Source organism: Maniola hyperantus, chromosome 11 (genome assembly GCF_902806685.2).
Source record: "Maniola hyperantus chromosome 11, iAphHyp1.2, whole genome shotgun sequence".
In the NCBI taxonomy this organism is placed as follows: Eukaryota; Metazoa; Arthropoda; class Insecta; order Lepidoptera; family Nymphalidae; genus Maniola; species Maniola hyperantus.
Window position 1 is genome coordinate 6,905,625 of NC_048546.1, and position 18,034 is coordinate 6,923,658.

At 38.1% G+C, this 18,034-nt stretch overlaps 2 protein-coding genes across 12 annotated transcripts in view; one reads left to right on the forward strand and one right to left on the reverse strand.

Moving 5' to 3' along the window:
* The window catches only part of LOC117986599 (uncharacterized oxidoreductase YtbE-like), a 28,889-nt gene extending 23,594 nt beyond the window's left edge, over positions 1 to 5,295 (reverse strand). For 2 of the 5 annotated variants that reach the window (XM_069501854.1, XM_069501851.1), the window contains exon 1: positions 5,163 to 5,274. The gene's annotated coding sequence lies outside the window, so the exon portion shown is untranslated. Of the gene's footprint in view, positions 1 to 700; positions 843 to 5,162 lie in introns of those variants that run through there. The other 3 variants (XM_069501853.1, XM_069501852.1, XM_069501857.1) reach the window with 3 other exon arrangements.
* On the forward strand, positions 350 to 17,123 carry LOC117986595 (death-associated inhibitor of apoptosis 1-like). 7 transcript variants are annotated; one of them, XM_034973458.2, is made up of 3 exons: positions 350 to 660; positions 4,027 to 4,101; positions 15,943 to 17,123. In XM_034973458.2, the coding sequence occupies exons 1-3, from the start codon at positions 567 to 569 to the stop codon at positions 17,007 to 17,009; spliced, it is 1,236 nt and encodes a 411-aa protein (XP_034829349.1). In that variant the 5' UTR covers positions 350 to 566; the 3' UTR covers positions 17,010 to 17,123. The 7 variants fall into 7 exon arrangements, with proteins under 7 accessions (XP_034829349.1, XP_034829350.1, XP_069357943.1 ...); XM_034973459.2 differs by lacking the exon at positions 350 to 660 and adding an exon at positions 3,203 to 3,265; XM_069501842.1 differs by lacking the exon at positions 350 to 660 and adding an exon at positions 3,528 to 3,642.
* The last annotated feature ends 911 nt before the right edge of the window (positions 17,124 to 18,034 follow it).

The window sequence follows — 18,034 nt, forward strand, 5'->3', positions numbered from 1 at the left end:
TTTTGTTTTGGCTCCATAGTTTTGGCCACGGAATAGGTAGGTTATAGGTATCTAATGCAAAAAATTCTTAGATAGATAAATACTGTTATATGTAAGATTCTTTTTACCCATTTATCGTAAAATAGGAACCAGATAGGAACCAAATAATAAATATAGTACGCGTGTCGTCGAGTATTATACCTACCTACTTCGTTATTATAACTATCTAGGTACCCAGGCCACTAACCATGACGCGACAAAGGGAAACGTAGGCGTAAATACATAATTAAATCCTACACTTATTACGTAGTCATACATTATTCATTCATTCAATCCTCTATAAACGCAAAACCTCAATATTTTCATCCATATGTTTACGAACATTCAGATGGAAACTCCATTGCATCATTTTGCGTAACGTAAACGTAAATCGATTTTCCTGTGCCGCGACCGCCCGCCTTTTATTCCGTAAAACGTAGCAACTAGCAAAGTAGTGAACCAGGAAATGCCGGATAGAACACACGCTCGAGTGTCCTGAAATCAGGCTTATGCCGCCCACAAAAATAACTGGGCGTAAAGTGTAAACAATGAATTTATGTAAAGTGCTTCTATCACTGCTGAATTGCGATGGTGATTCCGTGGCCTCTACTTCGACTGCGCAATGCTCTCATAACTCAGAAGGTAATAATAATAAATTATTAATATTAACATCTTTACTAACCTGTTTTTGTAAAGTATTAAAACCGAGTTCCACTACCTAATAATTTGATGAACGATGATAGATGTACTCAGACTCAGACTATAATAAGTAATAACCTAAATAGACCTAGAATAGGCTGTCCCCACTCCCCATCTACTGCGCACAAGTTAGCGGCAACTTTTTTTCAAATGGTCAGTATTGGTCCAGTCTGTTTTTTTTTTTTTTTGTAAAGAATATTAGCCATATTAAATGACTAATATTCCCCTTTCCTCTCCAACTAAGCGCCAGGCTCGTGCTAGGAATAGGTACCACAATAGTGCAACGGGCGGGGTTTGAACCGTCGACCTTTCGGTTTTCAGTCCACTCCTTTACCGGTTGAGCTATTGAGGCTCGAACAATTAAAATGCAATTTAAGATTTGCCTATCTTTCTGCTTGTCTTTTTTTTAAAAACATAAACGATACCTACCTACTTAGCCTAAGCTATGTACGTATGTTAGAACCCGCGGAGAGAAATCTACGAGATTTCTCTCCGCGGGTTCTATTCAATATGGTGAATATGCCTATGTGGTCTGTTTACCTATTAACTGATGAAATTAATAATCAATCCATCCGTAACCTAGGTCGACAAGCATAGAGATAGTATACATTCATCTAAGTCGACAAGTTACTTATTTTTGGTAGTTTATCACCTTAGGATCAAATTAAGACATTTTTACAAAAAAGGGTTACCTATTGCTCTTGGCTGGAAATCTACAGGCCAGGAAGCGTGGGTGGCTTAAATTTTGGCGAAGCTTTGGCGGCACAATGTTCGACGGGCCCTTGACTAGGGCCTAGGGATGACCGAGAAGGCGTGTAGCCTCAAACCCAAACCATTCGGGATAGCGCAATACTACACGACTGGGGGTGCTTTGGGGGTCATAGTCTTAGACCGGTTACGCACTCATCCGATCCAAATCCGTGAAAATATGGATATAAAAAACTCGGCCCGAATTCGGATATGGCTTATGCACTAATCCAATCTCTGATCCAAATCCAAGCTATTCAGTGGATATCTTTGACATTTACCTACGTCCGAGCCACATTCGAGGTATTGTCACGGATAAGGGGAGTCGGATTTAGGACGTGTATTCTATACCATACAAATAGTTCTATGACAACTTCGGAACGTATTTTCACGGATTCGGATCGGATGAGTGCGAAACCGCTCTTATAGGACTAAAACGGGCACTAAATAGGGACATAATTTCCAAGTAGGCAGGTTACCTACGTCAGTAATTCCGTCATTATGTAGGTAAATGAGAAATATAAGGTACAAGAATAAGGACAAGAGCGAATTTCCCGTTACCTAGTTTTAACTTTTATTACAACTTCCTGACACTAATTTTTGGGTTCTTTGTGCGCTTGTATAGATCTAAAGTTATGTTATCTACAATAAGGCTTTGAGGATGAGACGACAGCTGTGAAGCACGTGGAACAGCAGCTGCGTAACGCCCGCGCTCTAGCAAGCTGCTCTGAACGCACCTGCCAAATTTTACCGCATTTTTTTAAAAACCTCTATCAATTTAACAGACGGCATATTAACATCTGCTCTGGGTTTTTTCCCTCTATTACGTAAAGCTGTGGTTATTATAAACACAATAACATTTATCTTTAAGATAAAAATATAATATAGTGCCTTGGTAGCATTCGATTAAGCATTCGATAAAATGAGTCTGTGTTCGATATATTTACAACTAGCTGACCCGGCGAACTTCGTACCGCCTAACAGTCGTTTTTTTTTTAATAGCAACACAGTCAGCGATTCATTTTTAGGGTTCCGTAGCCGAATGGCAAAAAACGGAACCCTTATAGATTCGTCATGTCTGTCTGTCCGTCCGTATGTCACTTCTGAGTTTCAGTTCTAAGTACCTATGGGGAACCCCTAAAATCTTAATGCAGTTCGCAGAATACCTCTACTTACCAAGTTTTAACAGTATAGCTCTTATAGTTTCGTAGACGGACAGACAGACAGACAGACATGGCGAATCCATAAGAGTTCCGTTTTTGGCATTTGGCTACCCCTAATAAAAAGGAAATATTATGTTAAGTGGATACCTATAGGTACCTACTTATGAAGTTTTTGAACGTTTTGTCTCTCACTGACTTTTAAAGCTAAGGCGCGCTTTTCAAACTTGTGGGCCCATCATGGAAATGTATTTTAAAATCTTTCAACTAACTACTGTTTACGAAATAATAAGCCCTAAAGTGGTAGTCTCATGTGACTTAAATTTCTCAGATCTAGAGGTAGGCTTACAGGCTTATAGTATAGCTGTTATTCTACATCAGCTAGCAACGTCCTCTTAGGTACTGCACATGCAGAAGATTCTGTTACCAAAGCATGACAACAATTATTGTAAAACGTAAACAATAAACAATGCCTCATGCAGGACGTAAGTAGATAGGTACTTAGGATAGGTATTTATCTAATCGTCACCTATTACGTAAGTACCTATATTATCATCACCAACACCAATCAAACTCAGTTTAAATCCATTCATCCTTACAACGACAACCGTGTAGCTGCTAGCTGCTGTACCTATTCTGAGGTAAATTACTAGTTAGGTACTTTTTATGTTTGAAAATATTACAATAAAACTTATAGCTGAGCTAGCCTTATCTAATCTAGGTTACTTAATAAAATACTGATTTATTTACTTTTAATAGGATTTTAATCTGTGGTTTTAATCGATATAACCTTGATATAACTAATATTATCAATGATTCGTTTAGTCAAGTCAAAATAAACCATGTATTATGTATTTAAATTCTTGAACGTTATCTTTAAAACGAAACGTCATCATCTGTCAACTGTAACTTATTATCATGCTTATATTTACGTTGTATTTCGGACGTATTTTGGTGTCGTTGTGTATCTGGCTTATCTGGCCCACGAATCTGGCCAAGAACTGGTGGTACGCAAGTGGTAGGTACCTACCCAATCACACGGATTTAAATACTACCTGTAGGTACATGATCTGTGCTGTGCCCAATCATCATTCATTACCATTTACCATAGACAGCAAAAAACATATTTTATTGTATATCTGTGTTTTATTGACAACCTGAACAATCTTTTTTCAAAATATTTAACAATTATTCATCAATTTTATTCACATTTTATTATATTTTTGCTATTTGTTAATTTTATTGTAAAAAAGAGTATGTACATATTGTAATCACTTGATTGTAACTGTAAGGTGCCTATCTACTCACTTATCAAATAGAACTTTACTGTTTTTCATTGATATTATGATCTACATTTTCAGGTAGGTACCTATTAATAAAAATGTTTGTTTTTCCATTCCAGGGATGCAAAATGAAACGTCTTCAGAGGAACAGGATGATGAAGCAGCTGAACCTGGACCGTCCCGGGTAAATAAAGGTACTTAAGTAACTTTTATTTTGTATTTTATGCTTCGGCTTCGGCTCCTATCACAAAACCGCTAGATTCTTCTAAATTGTTTAGCTTATTATCTTTTATCTGACCACAGGAGGAATTATAATGTTGAGCAGTTGTTTCATGTGTTTTTCGGTTCATCGGTTTCTTCCTATGAAGACAAAATCTATACCTACTTTGCCAAACTACTCCTTAGATTTTGATAAATGAGCTAAGTAGGTAATTAGGTACTTATTGGATTTATTTTTGCGTCATATTAAATTCAATAATAATATGGTGGCTAATTAAATAAAAATACGACGTACAAGATTTTTTTAGTTAGTTTTGAACTACATAATATGTATGTATACATCAATAATGTATGTTCTACGACAATTCATAGAACATAGCTAGAGGGGAAGCCCGCCAACTGCCGCGCTTGGCTAGGCGAGGCGGGTGGTCAGTCCAATTATTATTTGAGATCCATTCGACCTAGGTATTCTAATTTTTCCTTACCTACTTTCAAGGGAAGCTAGAAATTTCCAAGAGAGATAAGCTTCACCTTTGTCCACTTAGCAGTTAGTAATTTAACTGTTATAACAAGCATTATTGTAAGCTTTTGCCTAGATAAATATATTTGATTATGTGCAAATAGATTAAAAATAAGACTAAACTAATTCTCTCGTAGCCATGTAATACCTACCCTATGGGCTATGAGCTGACTTGAATAGACAGCAAGTAGGTACGGCAATAGGTGCCTAGCAATACCCACCTGTCTAAATAGTTAGGTAGGTATGTTACCTATAAAGTAGGTATTATCACAATATTGTACCGGAAATGAAGCAGAGTAAAATAAATAATAACTATTTTAGATTTATCAAGGTATTAATTCAAGTCTATGTAACACAATAGGTACACACAGAGCAACTAAAAAAAATTGAAAAACATTAGGTCAATAAGTAAGTAAGTACCTACTAGGTATATAAAGAAAACCATTAAATTGTTGATTTTGTTGCGCTACTTAACATAAAATAAGTGTTTAGTTAGTTTAGTAAAATTGTACTTACAATTATTTATAAAATGTAGTTCTTTGTTGATGTTTTAAAATAAATTACATAAACAGCTGATAAAATAGTTGGCAGTTGGCACTGATCTGGTAGACGCGGCCGGCGTAGAGTGGTGGACGGCGGCGGGCGCGGGGTACCGCCGGGCAAGTCAGTAGTCTAGGCAAGTCATTCGGAACGATTCGAACGTAGCATCGCGGTGCGCGCCACAGACCATTTCTGAACGTGGCACACGTACGGCTTGCTCGGAGCGCCACCCGTACAATTCCGTTTTCCATCGATTCCACCGACAGTTGCGAGTTTCGCGCTCATGGAAGAGTTGTGTTGTTAGTCTTATTATCGGGTTTTCCTAATTAAAGTGAGAGTGAGAACAAGAACTGTTGCTAGTTGGGAGTTGATGTGCCTATTTTAAGTGGATTTGCCCGGTTACAATAATGGATTCAATAAGAGGTGATTATTATTTTTACACTAACCTAACCTACCCATTTGGTTAATTTCTGTGATTCGAAACGAGGACAACGTCATTAAAATTGACTTTCCTGTTGATAACCGTCGAGCCGTTCACGTATTTAAGTACGTTACGGAATGTATTTTACAAAAAATATGCTTGCGTTTAGTACTAAATACATTTTAGGTTATTCTTTCAAATCATCGCATTTTTTTCAACCAGATGTAGTCAGCCGATGGACTGTTATCTACACTAATATTATAAAGAGGAAAACTTTGTTTGTTTGTTTGTTTGTTTGTTTGTTTGTTTGTTTGTTTGTTTGTTTGTTTGTTTGTACTGAATAGGCTCAAAAACTACTGGACCGATTTTAAAAATTCTTTCACCATTCGAAAGCTACATTATCCACGAGTAACATAGGCTATATTTTATTTTGGAAAAAAATAGGGTTCCGTAAGATATTTGGGTTTTTCGGACACAAGGTGTAAAAAATCAACCAGAAAAGTTACTTATTTTGCGTACGCTGCCTAAACTATAAAAGATAGAACCATAAAATGTTCTAATTAATTGTAGATCTTATAAATATCTACAAAAAAGTCCGCGACACACTATACCCATCTATGTCGAGTGAGGCACAGCAACCATTTTTTTATTTAAAAATCTTGAATTTTTTTTGGACTACATTTAAACGCGTTTATTTTACTCATGCTATTAATCCTTATCAAAATAAATGATTTCATCACTAAGAACAGTTTATGGAGATAATATTTGGTCTTTGAATGATTAAAATTGGACGTTTGGTTTGAAGTTATGGCGAAATTAAAATATTACGATTTCTGCTGCACGGCCCGTTGTATTATATAAAGAGGTAATGTCGTTAAGTTTGTTTGTAGGGGGTAATCTTTAGAACTACTGAACCGATTTTAAAAATTCTTTCACCAGTAGAAAGCTACATTATTCCTGAGTGACATAGGCTATACGGGATCTTTAAAAACCTAAATCTACGCGGGCGAAGCCGCGGGGATCAGCTAGTAACTTATAATATAACTGTAGGTACTTACCTCCTTTATTTTTTAATAATGGTATTGGAAACTTGGAAAAATGCTGATTTCAATGCTGATTTGATGCTTGGTTTTTGCCATGACAACATAGCAAAAACCTAATTAAACAGCTTATTTTTAATTAAGGCAATCAAGACAGGTTTGCAAACAGCTGTTTGAGGTCTGTAAGTTTCAAGAATATTTTGTTTCTATTTCCATTCTACTCTATTTTAATAATTTTTAATTTTCTTTGTAAGATTTATTTTGTAAATGTACATTACTTAAGTATAGGTACTTAATATTTGTAGAAAATAGCATGAGAAAGTTATCGACATAACCTACTAGAATGGACAAGAATTTTGAGTCTGCTTTAATTTTTGGAAATTCAGTGCTTAGAAATTAGAATAATGCTTCTTTTGGATTTGAACCCAGCGAGACAAATAGATATTATACACAAAGTATTTCTTTATTTAGAGACTTGTCACAAATGTGTTATGTAGCGCCATCTATTGCTGAAGTGTTGAAACATATATGTACACTCAGCTACAATAATAACTTATTAAATAAATAAGATAAAAATAATATTTAAGTAGGTACCTACATATTATGTCAGCTGTTTCAATAATAATAAATTAAGTAAGTATTTGAAAGTGGATATTTCTGGCACATCTCAGTGTTAATTAAAATACAAATATCAATACCTACTTAACAACATTATTTTTTAATTATTAATTATTGTTTTTGCAATATTTCCTATCTAATCTAGTAAGTGCCTTCCCACTTCCAATTGTATTTGTATATTGTAGACTTTAGTCACATGGTACCTATCATTAAGTAGATAAAGCTATCAGCATTAAATGTGAAGTATGTTGATTCTTCGAAATGATTAAAACCTATAATTATGATAATATCAAAACTTTTATGATACTCATAATATCATGACAGAAAACTGCTAACACACTGTGAAAAATAGAAATGTACCAAAAGTTAGTACTTAAGTATATTTAGTAATTAGTACCCATTAACTATATTTTGTGTGAAATTCTTAGCAGATGTGCATGTAAGATTAAGTATGTAACAGAATAAACTTAATCAGAAATCATAGATATTAAGTACTTATTATGGGTGGATTTGAGTATTCATTCTTAGCCATTACAATCAGTATGCTGTTGCAAACGGCAAACTTGATTGGTAATGGGTTGCCATATTTTGAAGCACATTTGAAGGTGTCCAAAGGTGTGTAAACCCCACACTAATATCTATGTAGTCTGTGTCGCTATGCACGTCATATTGTGTTACAGACACACAAGCATACGAATTTGTCTTTTATATCTTTGCAAACAGCTTACATTAACTAGGTATGTACCTACTGTATGCAAAATCTATTTAATTAAAAAGCGAAAGCTGCTTTGTCTATTAAAAATAATAATATAAGTGATATAAATAATTATTAAATAATCTGTATAATATTCTACTAAACATGAAACAACTTTTGACAACAAATAGCTAGAGTTCACTGTACCTATATAAAATCACTTCAAAGTATAAAATGTAGATTAAAAACCATTAAGAAAGCTAGCCAATCTGTCCAATACCTAGTGTCTCTCAGAGAAGCACCCTCATACTTCCTATTATTTTCTCCTTTAAAAAAAATTAACCATGTTTATCAGGAGTCAGGACTAATCCTCTACTAAGCAGACTTGGAGCTAGGTGCTAGGAGTGAGTATGACATAGAGTGTATTGTGGTGGGGTTTAAACCGCCAACCTTTTTGATTTCTGTCTTCTCCTTTAAGGCTATGACTGAAAAACAAGTAACTTACATGTTATTGAAACACACAGGTTTATTTTTGTCACTCACTAAATAGTACAGTACGTGGCAGAAAATAATGTACACCGGCCTTTAGAATGACATTTCGGCTTTGTAGAGTGTTGTCTCTGTCACTCATACCTATTTGACGTTTTGTCGGTCTCCAAGACAGAGACAATGCTCTACAAATTACTATCTAAAGGTAGATGCATATTACTTTCTGCACTGTACTGTAATTATGTAGGTACTTACCTTATTATAAACATTTTTTGTTAGAATAACAACTAACTAGTCATAGTACAATTTGACCTTGTCTACCCAACTGAGCCCCAATAAGTTGGTGGCATGACCTCACAAACTCTGTATAGGTACATATGTGAGTTTAATTGGCTTACCAATATTTTGGCTCGCCCCTTGGATTGATTAAGTATGAATTTACTTACGTACTTACAACCATGAAAATATTGAAAAATTAGGGTGCCTACCTAATAAAATAAAATATAAATGCTTATTTATACTTAAATAACACTTTACCTGCATTTTCAAAATAAGTAATTAAAATACCTACTTAAGTACCACCTAGGTCATTAAGTAAGCCTGCATTTTATGTAATTATGCTAAAATTATATTATATATAACAATATTTACAAATAATAATTTGTAACTAAGTACATAGTTATTGTATATTGCTGTAGTAGCCCTGCTAGCGCCATCTGTCGTTAGGTTCTTTAAAGTAGATCACAATTTCCGTGAAGTTTTAATCACAAAGATACTTGCTTACTTATTTATGTCCTATTAAGTACATTACAATGTTTTTGTTAATATAACATGACGGTACTTAGTTACTTATATAAATATCTGTTGAAGGTTTTGGGGCTCAATTATACTTTTAGCAAACTAAGTAGTTAGGTAGGTATAGTGAATATGCACCTCTTAGGTAGGCGCGCTCTATTTTATAGACTTCGTCATCAATCACCTACTATTTGGTGTGATTGTAGTCAAGCACATGCCTTTTTACTTAGTTTAAAAAACTGGTCAAGTGCGAGTCGAACTCGCCCCCGAAGCGTTCCGTATCATCGTACAAGATTAAATATACTTTTAATTTTTTTTAAAACATGACAGCCATTTTTAAATTTTTATTATTATTGTACTTAGTGGCAAAAAGCTGCTCAGACCAACATATTACATTCCTACGTCTATGGTTAGCTGCTTTAAAAATGTCTATAGGTAATAAAATAACTAATAAGTAATTTACTTAATACCTATAAACTGTAAAAATTAAGAAATTAAGTAGGTACTACTTAATTTCTTAATTTTAGAGAATCCTGTTTCCTCACTTTGGCACATAGGTAGTAACAACTTACCTACCTAATAGCATGTAGCATTATCGTCATCAACCTATAGGTACTGCCTTAAATCCTGCAGCTCCCCGCCCCCCTATGACTCGTTTGATATCATCTGTCCACATTGTAAGAGGTCTATCAGTGTTGCGTTTTTCGGTGCGAGGTCGCTATTCTAGCACCCAATGACGACTGGTTACTACTTACTGGTACTTCAGCCTTGCAACCCGTTGAACTAGGTGCTCTTGATTCTTGATTCGTATATATCTTCATTTCTAATTAGATCACAAGATTTTTTTTTAAAATACAGGCAGGCGGGTCATCTCATATTAAGTGATTACCGCCGCCCATGAACAGTTGCATGACCAGAGGAACTGCCGATGCGTTGCTGGCCTTTCAGGAATTTGTTGGTCCGCCCCAATGACTTGTATATATGTACATAGTATAGAAGTCATTGGTCCGCCCCTTGAATAACCCAATGTTGTAATCTAGTAGAAACACCGCCGATGGGAGTTGATTCCACAGTTTGCATACAAAAACTCTGAGCATTGACTTTACGTTCCAAAACGCCAGTAGCTGACGTTGGCCTTGCAGCCGCTTTACTCAAATGGGACTGGGCAGGTCATGTGTGCCGTATGCCAGATGAGTTATGGGCAAAATCTGCTTCTTTTTGGACGCCCCAGAATCATCAACGCCAGCGTGGTCGGCCGAGGCGACGTTGGCGTGATGAATTAGATAAATTTACAGTTACGTGGCCTGAAGAGGCACGAAATAGAAAATTGTGGAAGGATCGGAGGGAGGCCTTTGCCCAGACGTGGGACAGCACAGGCTGATTTAGATTAGATTAGATTGACTTTTCGAAGACTGTCAAGCACAGGAATTCCGAACGAGGAGACATCTCGAAGCTTCCCTTTCAGCCGTGTTGGATTCGATGCCTAAGCTTTTTCTCGAAATTAGACCTTTCTATCTGTATTGAGGTTCATCATCTTTCACTTTTATCATTCATTACAGTAATTAAACTTTTATTATAATAGGTTTTTTACAGCGTTGTACCAACACTACTTATCGAATTACTTGCCTAAACAACTCTACGGCCGCGGGAAACTATAGGTTAGAAACACTTAGAGAATGGAATGCAGCCCTGCAACTACAATCGTGGGAGTTAGGAGTATCATTATACGAAGCGTCTCGTCGGCGCTCGCGGCTAGCGGCCTTACATTAACGATGTCTTCCTATTCGGTACATATCTGAATAATTTCATCGATATTTTAATAGTCAACATTTTTATTGCACTATCCCTCTGCATCACGGTTCATTCATATTCAAAAATAGCTGATGCTGTTGGTCGCCTTAATTCATTCAGTTTTATATTCAACAGGACGCCGCCTTTGTAAATAATCTCCCCATCTGGCGGATGTTCATTTCCTCTGATATCGCTTCCGGGCTATATCCTTTTGGTTTGTTTTTCTCTCTTTTATGATGACAAGCAGTGTTTAATTGTTTATGTAGACTCGTAACTTCGTACGCAAATTGACTCACTCTGTTCGGTTCAACACAGTAGGTACAAAAGAAACGCTATCAAGCACATAATATGTTTCTTAGGAAATAGGTAGGCACTCAATTGGGTGGTCTGCAAACCTAGTGTCAACTATATCTGAGAATGGAATTTTTGTATCCATAAAGTTCTACATGAAGGTAGAGAATAACCAAATATCTGCCTAAATGGCTTCCTAGAATTCAAAAAGACTGATGCTACTTAGTAATTTTTTTTTGTTTATATGGTGCATATGCCTATCTAGTTAACCTCTAGTAACGGGCGGATTGTGATAACGAAATGTGTGCACTGTATACACATTTCCGCGTTAGCAAGAAAAAGTTGACTCACTATAAGTGAGTTACGTACCTACTACTTAATTACCTATTAATACTCCTCAGAAAAAGGATTTGGTAGGCTTGGGCTACTGGCGAATATGGGCTAGATGCACGGAGTTTCCAAGAAAATACTAATTCAGGAGTGCTTACATAATGTTCCGTGTTTGTCCAAGATTTAAACGAATATAGGCAGCTTGCGCGTTTCCAAGAAAAAGTTAATTCAGGAGATAAAGTGTCTTGTACATAGGTATAGAGTTATAAACCGGTGTACAGTGTAGGTATACAGTATGTACATAGTGCTGCGTAGGTGCTACAGGCGAGGCATTGGAATTCGAAAGCCGAGCGCCGACCACCCATAGGCATGAGAACACGGCCGCGTCCCCTTCCCCACGGCTCGGCGCCGCCTCTCGCCGCTCTCTTAAGACACAATGCTGAATTTCATTTGCTCTTAACGTGCTATGGACCTTGGATGCGAGGCCCTTTTGTTTTATTTTCCTTGTCTGCTCTTTTTATCCCGAATGAAACACATGTCACAGCATTGAAATATTGTCATTATTTAAAAGCTTTCGATCTGATCTGATTATTTCGCTTCACTTCTTTAATTTTATGGCTTAACTCGTGCCTAAGTCGTTAATTTTTTCGCTCATGTCACGTTGATGATGAAAACACGTTAGAGATTGTTTATCAGCGTTTGTGGATCTTAATGGTAGTTAGCTAATTAAACGAACATAGGTACAATATCCCAAATCTTTTCTAAATGAGGACTGCATTCTTTGTAAATAAACAAAAATCCTAGCCACAGTAGAATCGGAACATCTAAATTAAATGCCTTAAATTTTGACAGCTAACAATGATATTTGTACCTCTACAGAGTCAAGACTACTAAGTACCGTCCGCATTCCACAGCGTCACTTTTTTATTTGGTACAGCTTAGACCCGCCCAGCAGTACCGCCACATTCCAAAGGCCCTTTTTTACGCTGTGTGGTCGCGGTTTCCGCTGAAGACGGCAACGTCGCGTCTCAAATATGAATGAAATCCGGTCGCCGGTGAACGGAGCGGCAACCTCGCACCCAGACGCTCGCCTGATTGAGAACTGCGAGCTACATCTCTCCCGCGTCGTCCCTTGCGAGGAGCGCCTTGTTCGTGACATGTAGTAGATCTAAGTGTGCACCAATGGACCGATACTACCAGAGAGAGCCGAGGCTTGAATCGCGGTGGTCATACTTATTTCACATCTGTTAACCACACGTGATAGTTAACACCATCCGTTTATTTTTAAAAAAATATGTTCAGTTCATGTTGTGTGGGAATGAATTGGTTCATGCGACTGGATTTTTTTTCAATGACTTCTACATAGAAGTCATTGGTTTTTTAATGGATTTTTTAAATCGTTGTTGGCTTGTATGCCAAGTTAGAAAATCTGGTTCTGTAGTGCACTGGTATAAGAAATTAAGTTTTTGGGGAAGTCAGAGACTTTGGAGAAACTTTTATGCAATGGTTATTTTAGCTATTAACTTCCATAACAATGCCTCAGAAAGTGCCTCAGCATGGGGGACCCCAATCCATACTAGACTACACACAGCTGTGCAAAGCTCCCCACGTAGGCGAAAATGAACCCTCCCAAAAGCAAGCACGCATGCGCAACTGCTCCGTCAATGTCGCCCCAACCCTCTGCGACACAACAAATGGGGAAGCTGACGATGCTAGTAGTTCGTAGAAAATCGTCAATAAATTCTGGAAAATTAAATACAATTCCATACTATTCGTGATTACCGAGTTTGAAATGTGCGTTTCTTGTGTTCCGTGAAAACAGAAGTGCAAGAACGTCAAAATGCCGATACTAGTCGATCGCAAGCTTAGGAATGGTAAATATCGATCGGTTTTTCGCGGCCATTACCCTGGTGCTGTTTGTGTTATTGTTTTCAATTGGAATTTATGCCCTTTTGTAAACCGGAATTGGTATGTGAGATGACCATTATAATTTCCACGACTAGAATAGTGATGAATAGAACTACAGACCAACCAAACATTGATAACGTTTAAGTCAGTAGGTACTATTTGTTAACTACCCTAATTCAGTTGTTTTTCTCGTCGTTTTGGTAAATTTCCTATAACTAGTTTCAGTTAACGAAACCAAAAGTACCTAATTAAGTACAAAAGTAGTGGGCTTTGTAAATACGGTAATGTTATTATTATTAGTCTCATCAGCACAATTAAGAAATCATTTTCAAGAACATTAAGTAGGTATTACTAGTCCAAACACTTGTGAGATTTTGACTTATGTTTTCCATTATTTTCAATCGGTTTGTTGTAGGTACTGTAAAAGTTTCAGGAGTCAGGACTAATGGCCGACTAATGAAAAATCAATTAAACTCTCATGTAAATTGGCTATTTTTGAAGTTTATGGGGCTAAGACAAAAACACGTCAGATAAAACCTAACTTTTAAGATGCTTCTCAGTAGGTATTCGGAGGAAGGGTAACAATTTCGGAAATAGGAGTGTTGAAAACCATCAATAGGCCTGAAACTTAGAGGAGAAAAATTGATTACGGTCGTCTGGTGCATGCGCACTGAGTGCACGTAGCGAGGGCGCGAGGGCGAGGGACGGGAGGCTGCGGGAATGGAATGTCGATGACGCAGCGGGGCCGCAATGGCCGCGAACTTGTTGTTATGTGAACTGTTGGAACACTTGTTTGCTGCTTTGCCTTTTAGTTTACACCTTTCTAACTTACACCGTGTCTCTAGGTAATATAGGACTGGATGGATTAGACATGATGCTTAATGTACGCGGCAGGTCGAGATGACAATCGGGGAGGGAACGCCCCGCACCTGCACAGCCCCCGCGCTAACCCGGTGCGGGCGAGCGCGGGTGTGCGGGGCGCCCCCCCCCCCCTCATACCCCGATTGCTATCTCATCCTGTCGCGGACTATAGGTGCGTTTCCACTGAAGACAATCAGATTATTGGGGGGTGACCTTAGAATAACAACTCGAGGGCTGACGTGATAATATATAGAATGCCCTTCAGACTTCAGTTTTCCCCTCCATCTTTAATATATCTTCAAATCAAGTGTGATTAGGCATGATCTGGACAAGCGCGCTCTATCTTAGGCTGCATCATCACATTATCTACATTTGAATTGCAACCAAGCTCTGGTCTACAAATTTTATGGAAAAAAAAGTTCATATGAAAGTCGGCGGCTTTCAGTCTTTGCTAAGGGCCTATGTAACCGCTGGATACTTTGCAAGAGATGAACCGATCAATTATTTTGTCGCAAAAGTAGTATTTTCTATCAATTGCTTGATAAAATTGATAAGTTAATCTTATACGTATGCTCAATTCCCACTATAGTGTAGTCACGAATTTACCTAGTAATGCTTGCTCCAGATATGTAATTAAAACAGTTACTCATATTTATTAAGAGTCGGACTCCCACACGAAGGGTTCCGTACCATCGTACAAGAAATAATAACACGGTTCATGGTATTCGGATTTTACCTATACTTGTGTTATAAGACATTGCTAGTGTAGGTAGGTAAATCCAATAGGTTATAATTTTGATTCCCTTGACGGGATAGACATGACGGACATCCGACAGACTGACAACGAAGTGACTCTAATAAGGGTTTCCTTTTTCTCTAGATATACGGAACCCTAAAAAGGCATACGTTCCAACTTTTTCGTTAAATAAAATGAGGAAGGTAGACTTTCCAGTGTCTTGTCAATTGTTCTCGGTTGCCACACCGTGGCATTGACCATTTTGTGAATTGCCTCTTTTTACCTGCAATATTTGACAATAAACAAGCAACTACAATAATAATTAATCCACTATATAATCTGCCAAAACTTTGCCACCTAATATTTGGCGTATTATTTGTAGGTAAGTAGGTATATCAAGGACTTTCGCTAAGTACCTAACGCAACGCCTGCTTCTATCCAACGTTTGACGCTCCTACTTTATGGACAGTGCCAGAACTCAGAAGTAAATAGGCTTTCGAAGAATGTGTTGTCTTATCAGTAGGTACTTCATTGTCAAAGCATACCTATCATATCGTTTCTATGCATTCTCAGAAAAATGATATTGCAAAAGGGTATATAAAACATGCTATTTACTTGTGTAACACATTTATATAACAAGGTACACAGGCAAAAATACGCATAGAGCAGATTTTCCTTTTTTTAAGTCACTTAGTTTATAAATATAAAGAACTTAATCTTCATTATTGTTTGTTCTTTGGTTTCAAATTAGTGTTTATAAAGATTATTTTCCTTGGTTGCAGTGCCTGCGAATAATGCGTCGCCGATGGCCGCCGAGATGCTGGCTCACTTGCTCAAGACGCGTCCGCCTCTCGGCCAGCTGATGCTGGTGGCGCCGGGCTGCGACTCCAACCCGGGGAGCCCGTCGACCTCGCCCACCGCAGTCTCGCCCTCCTCCTCCGCTGATAAAATTGACAACCGCGACCCTTTCGTCCTCTATCCGGACGCACCTGACATGCGCCGCGAAGAGGAGCGGCTCAAGACTTTCGACAAGTGGCCCGTAACCTTTCTATCGCCTCAGCTTCTCGCGAGTAACGGATTTTATTATCTTGGCCGCGGAGACGAAGTGCGATGCGCTTTCTGTAAAGTAGAAATTATGAAATGGGTGGAAGGCGACGACCCTTCCAAAGATCACCAGCGCTGGGCTCCGCAGTGTACGTTCCTGCGACGCCAGGCTAGCTCCGGCAACGTGCCCATGGGGTCCTCTCCCACCTCCGCCGGCCGCGACGAGTGCGGAGTCCGAGCGCCCGTTACGCCCAACCCCATTCGTATGCCGGGGCCAGTTCACCCTCGTTACGCTTCCGAAGCTGCCAGACTCCGAAGTTTTAGTGATTGGCCGCGGAGTTTGCGCCAGAAACCAGAAGAACTCGCCGAAGCGGGCTTCTTCTATACTGGCCAAGGCGATAAAACGAAGTGTTTTTATTGCGATGGTGGTCTAAAAGACTGGGAAAACGACGACGTCCCATGGGAGCAACACGCCCGCTGGTTCCATCGTTGCGCTTACGTTCAGCTGGTCAAGGGTAAAGAGTACATTCAGAAAGTCATTTCGGAGGCGAACGTCATCCCCGCCCCTGCGGAAGAAAGGGAAACGAGAGCTCCGCCGTCGACCTCCGTGGAGAAGCCTAGCGAGAAGGAGGCGAGCCCCGTGGAAGACTCGAAGCTGTGCAAGATCTGCTACAACGAGGAGCGAAACGTCTGCTTTGTGCCGTGCGGCCACGTGGTTGCCTGTGCCAAGTGCGCCCTGTCCACGGACAAATGCCCAATGTGCCGAAGGACGTTCACGAATGCAGTGCGTCTCTATTACTCGTGAGATGGGTCCGTCACAGGACTTGTTGCTAGTCACTTCCCCGGGCGGCCCTGTGCGTGCTGAAACCACGCCGAAAACCGCAACTGTGATTTAACATTTCGTGTAATTATATCTATATTTAAAAAAAGCGGTGGGGCAACTGTAGTAGTTCGGGTAACAGAGAGAACACACAGGAGTTAACTGTAGATGTTGAAATGATTATAAATTATTTATTGTTTAAAAGTAAAATGTCATTAATTGTAAATAAATCTATTGTAAATATTAGCTTATCATTTTGTCCCACCGACAAAAAAGTCTTAAACTTTCTAATGCAATTACAAAGTCGTCACGCATTTATTAACATAATATGGTAAGCTTCAGAGTGGTCGACACTGCAGAGCTGTTAGGCCCGGTCTCCACCAAGCGGAGAGAAGAGATGTGTTCAGTCAACTACTCAGATTCATAATAATAGATGACGAGAAAAAATAATCAAGTCATCTTTTAAAAATCTGAATTGTTTGACTATACACATTTCTCCGTTCCTCTTGGGTGGAGACAGGGCGTAACGATGGCATACTGCAAAATTCCTAACAAACTAATTATTTCAATTTAGTGCACAGAATGAGTGACTTTGTCGATTGCATTACAAAAGTATACTGAACATTTTAATTTTCCAATAATGCAAAACTGCAATTGAGCTATTTAAATTTTTTTTTTCCATTCAAAATAGTGTCTGCACATATTGTATGTTTGAAATTTATGTTAGTGCAGTATTAAACTAAATAAATGACTTGATGTTAAACAATAATTGTTCCTGTAAATAGTTTATTTTGACAATAACGGGAAAAGTAAAGTATTAGGTAGACATAACAATAAGCAGAGAAAAATAATATGGTGAAACGTGCTCAGAAATTATTAGCCAAAAATAATATTTTTAAGATCTATAAAAGTGAATCTAGTAATAAAAATTCCGATATTCATATCGGGAGTTTATTAGTGGATTTACCGATCTGCATTTAAATTTCATTAATATAATTCTTATATCACAA

What these genes read in the sequence shown, in the direction of transcription:
- LOC117986595 (XM_069501842.1), top strand. Translation starts at nt 3,543, where the DNA reads ATGCTTATATTTACGTTGTATTTCGGACGTATTTTGGTGTCGTTGTGT. An exon ending in GAACTGGTGGTACGCAAGTG is followed by an intron (nt 3,643 to 4,026) that starts GTAGGTACCTAC and finishes TTTCCATTCCAG; the next exon opens with GGATGCAAAATGAAACGTCT. An exon ending in ACCGTCCCGGGTAAATAAAG is followed by an intron (nt 4,102 to 15,942) that starts GTACTTAAGTAA and finishes CCTTGGTTGCAG; the next exon opens with TGCCTGCGAATAATGCGTCG.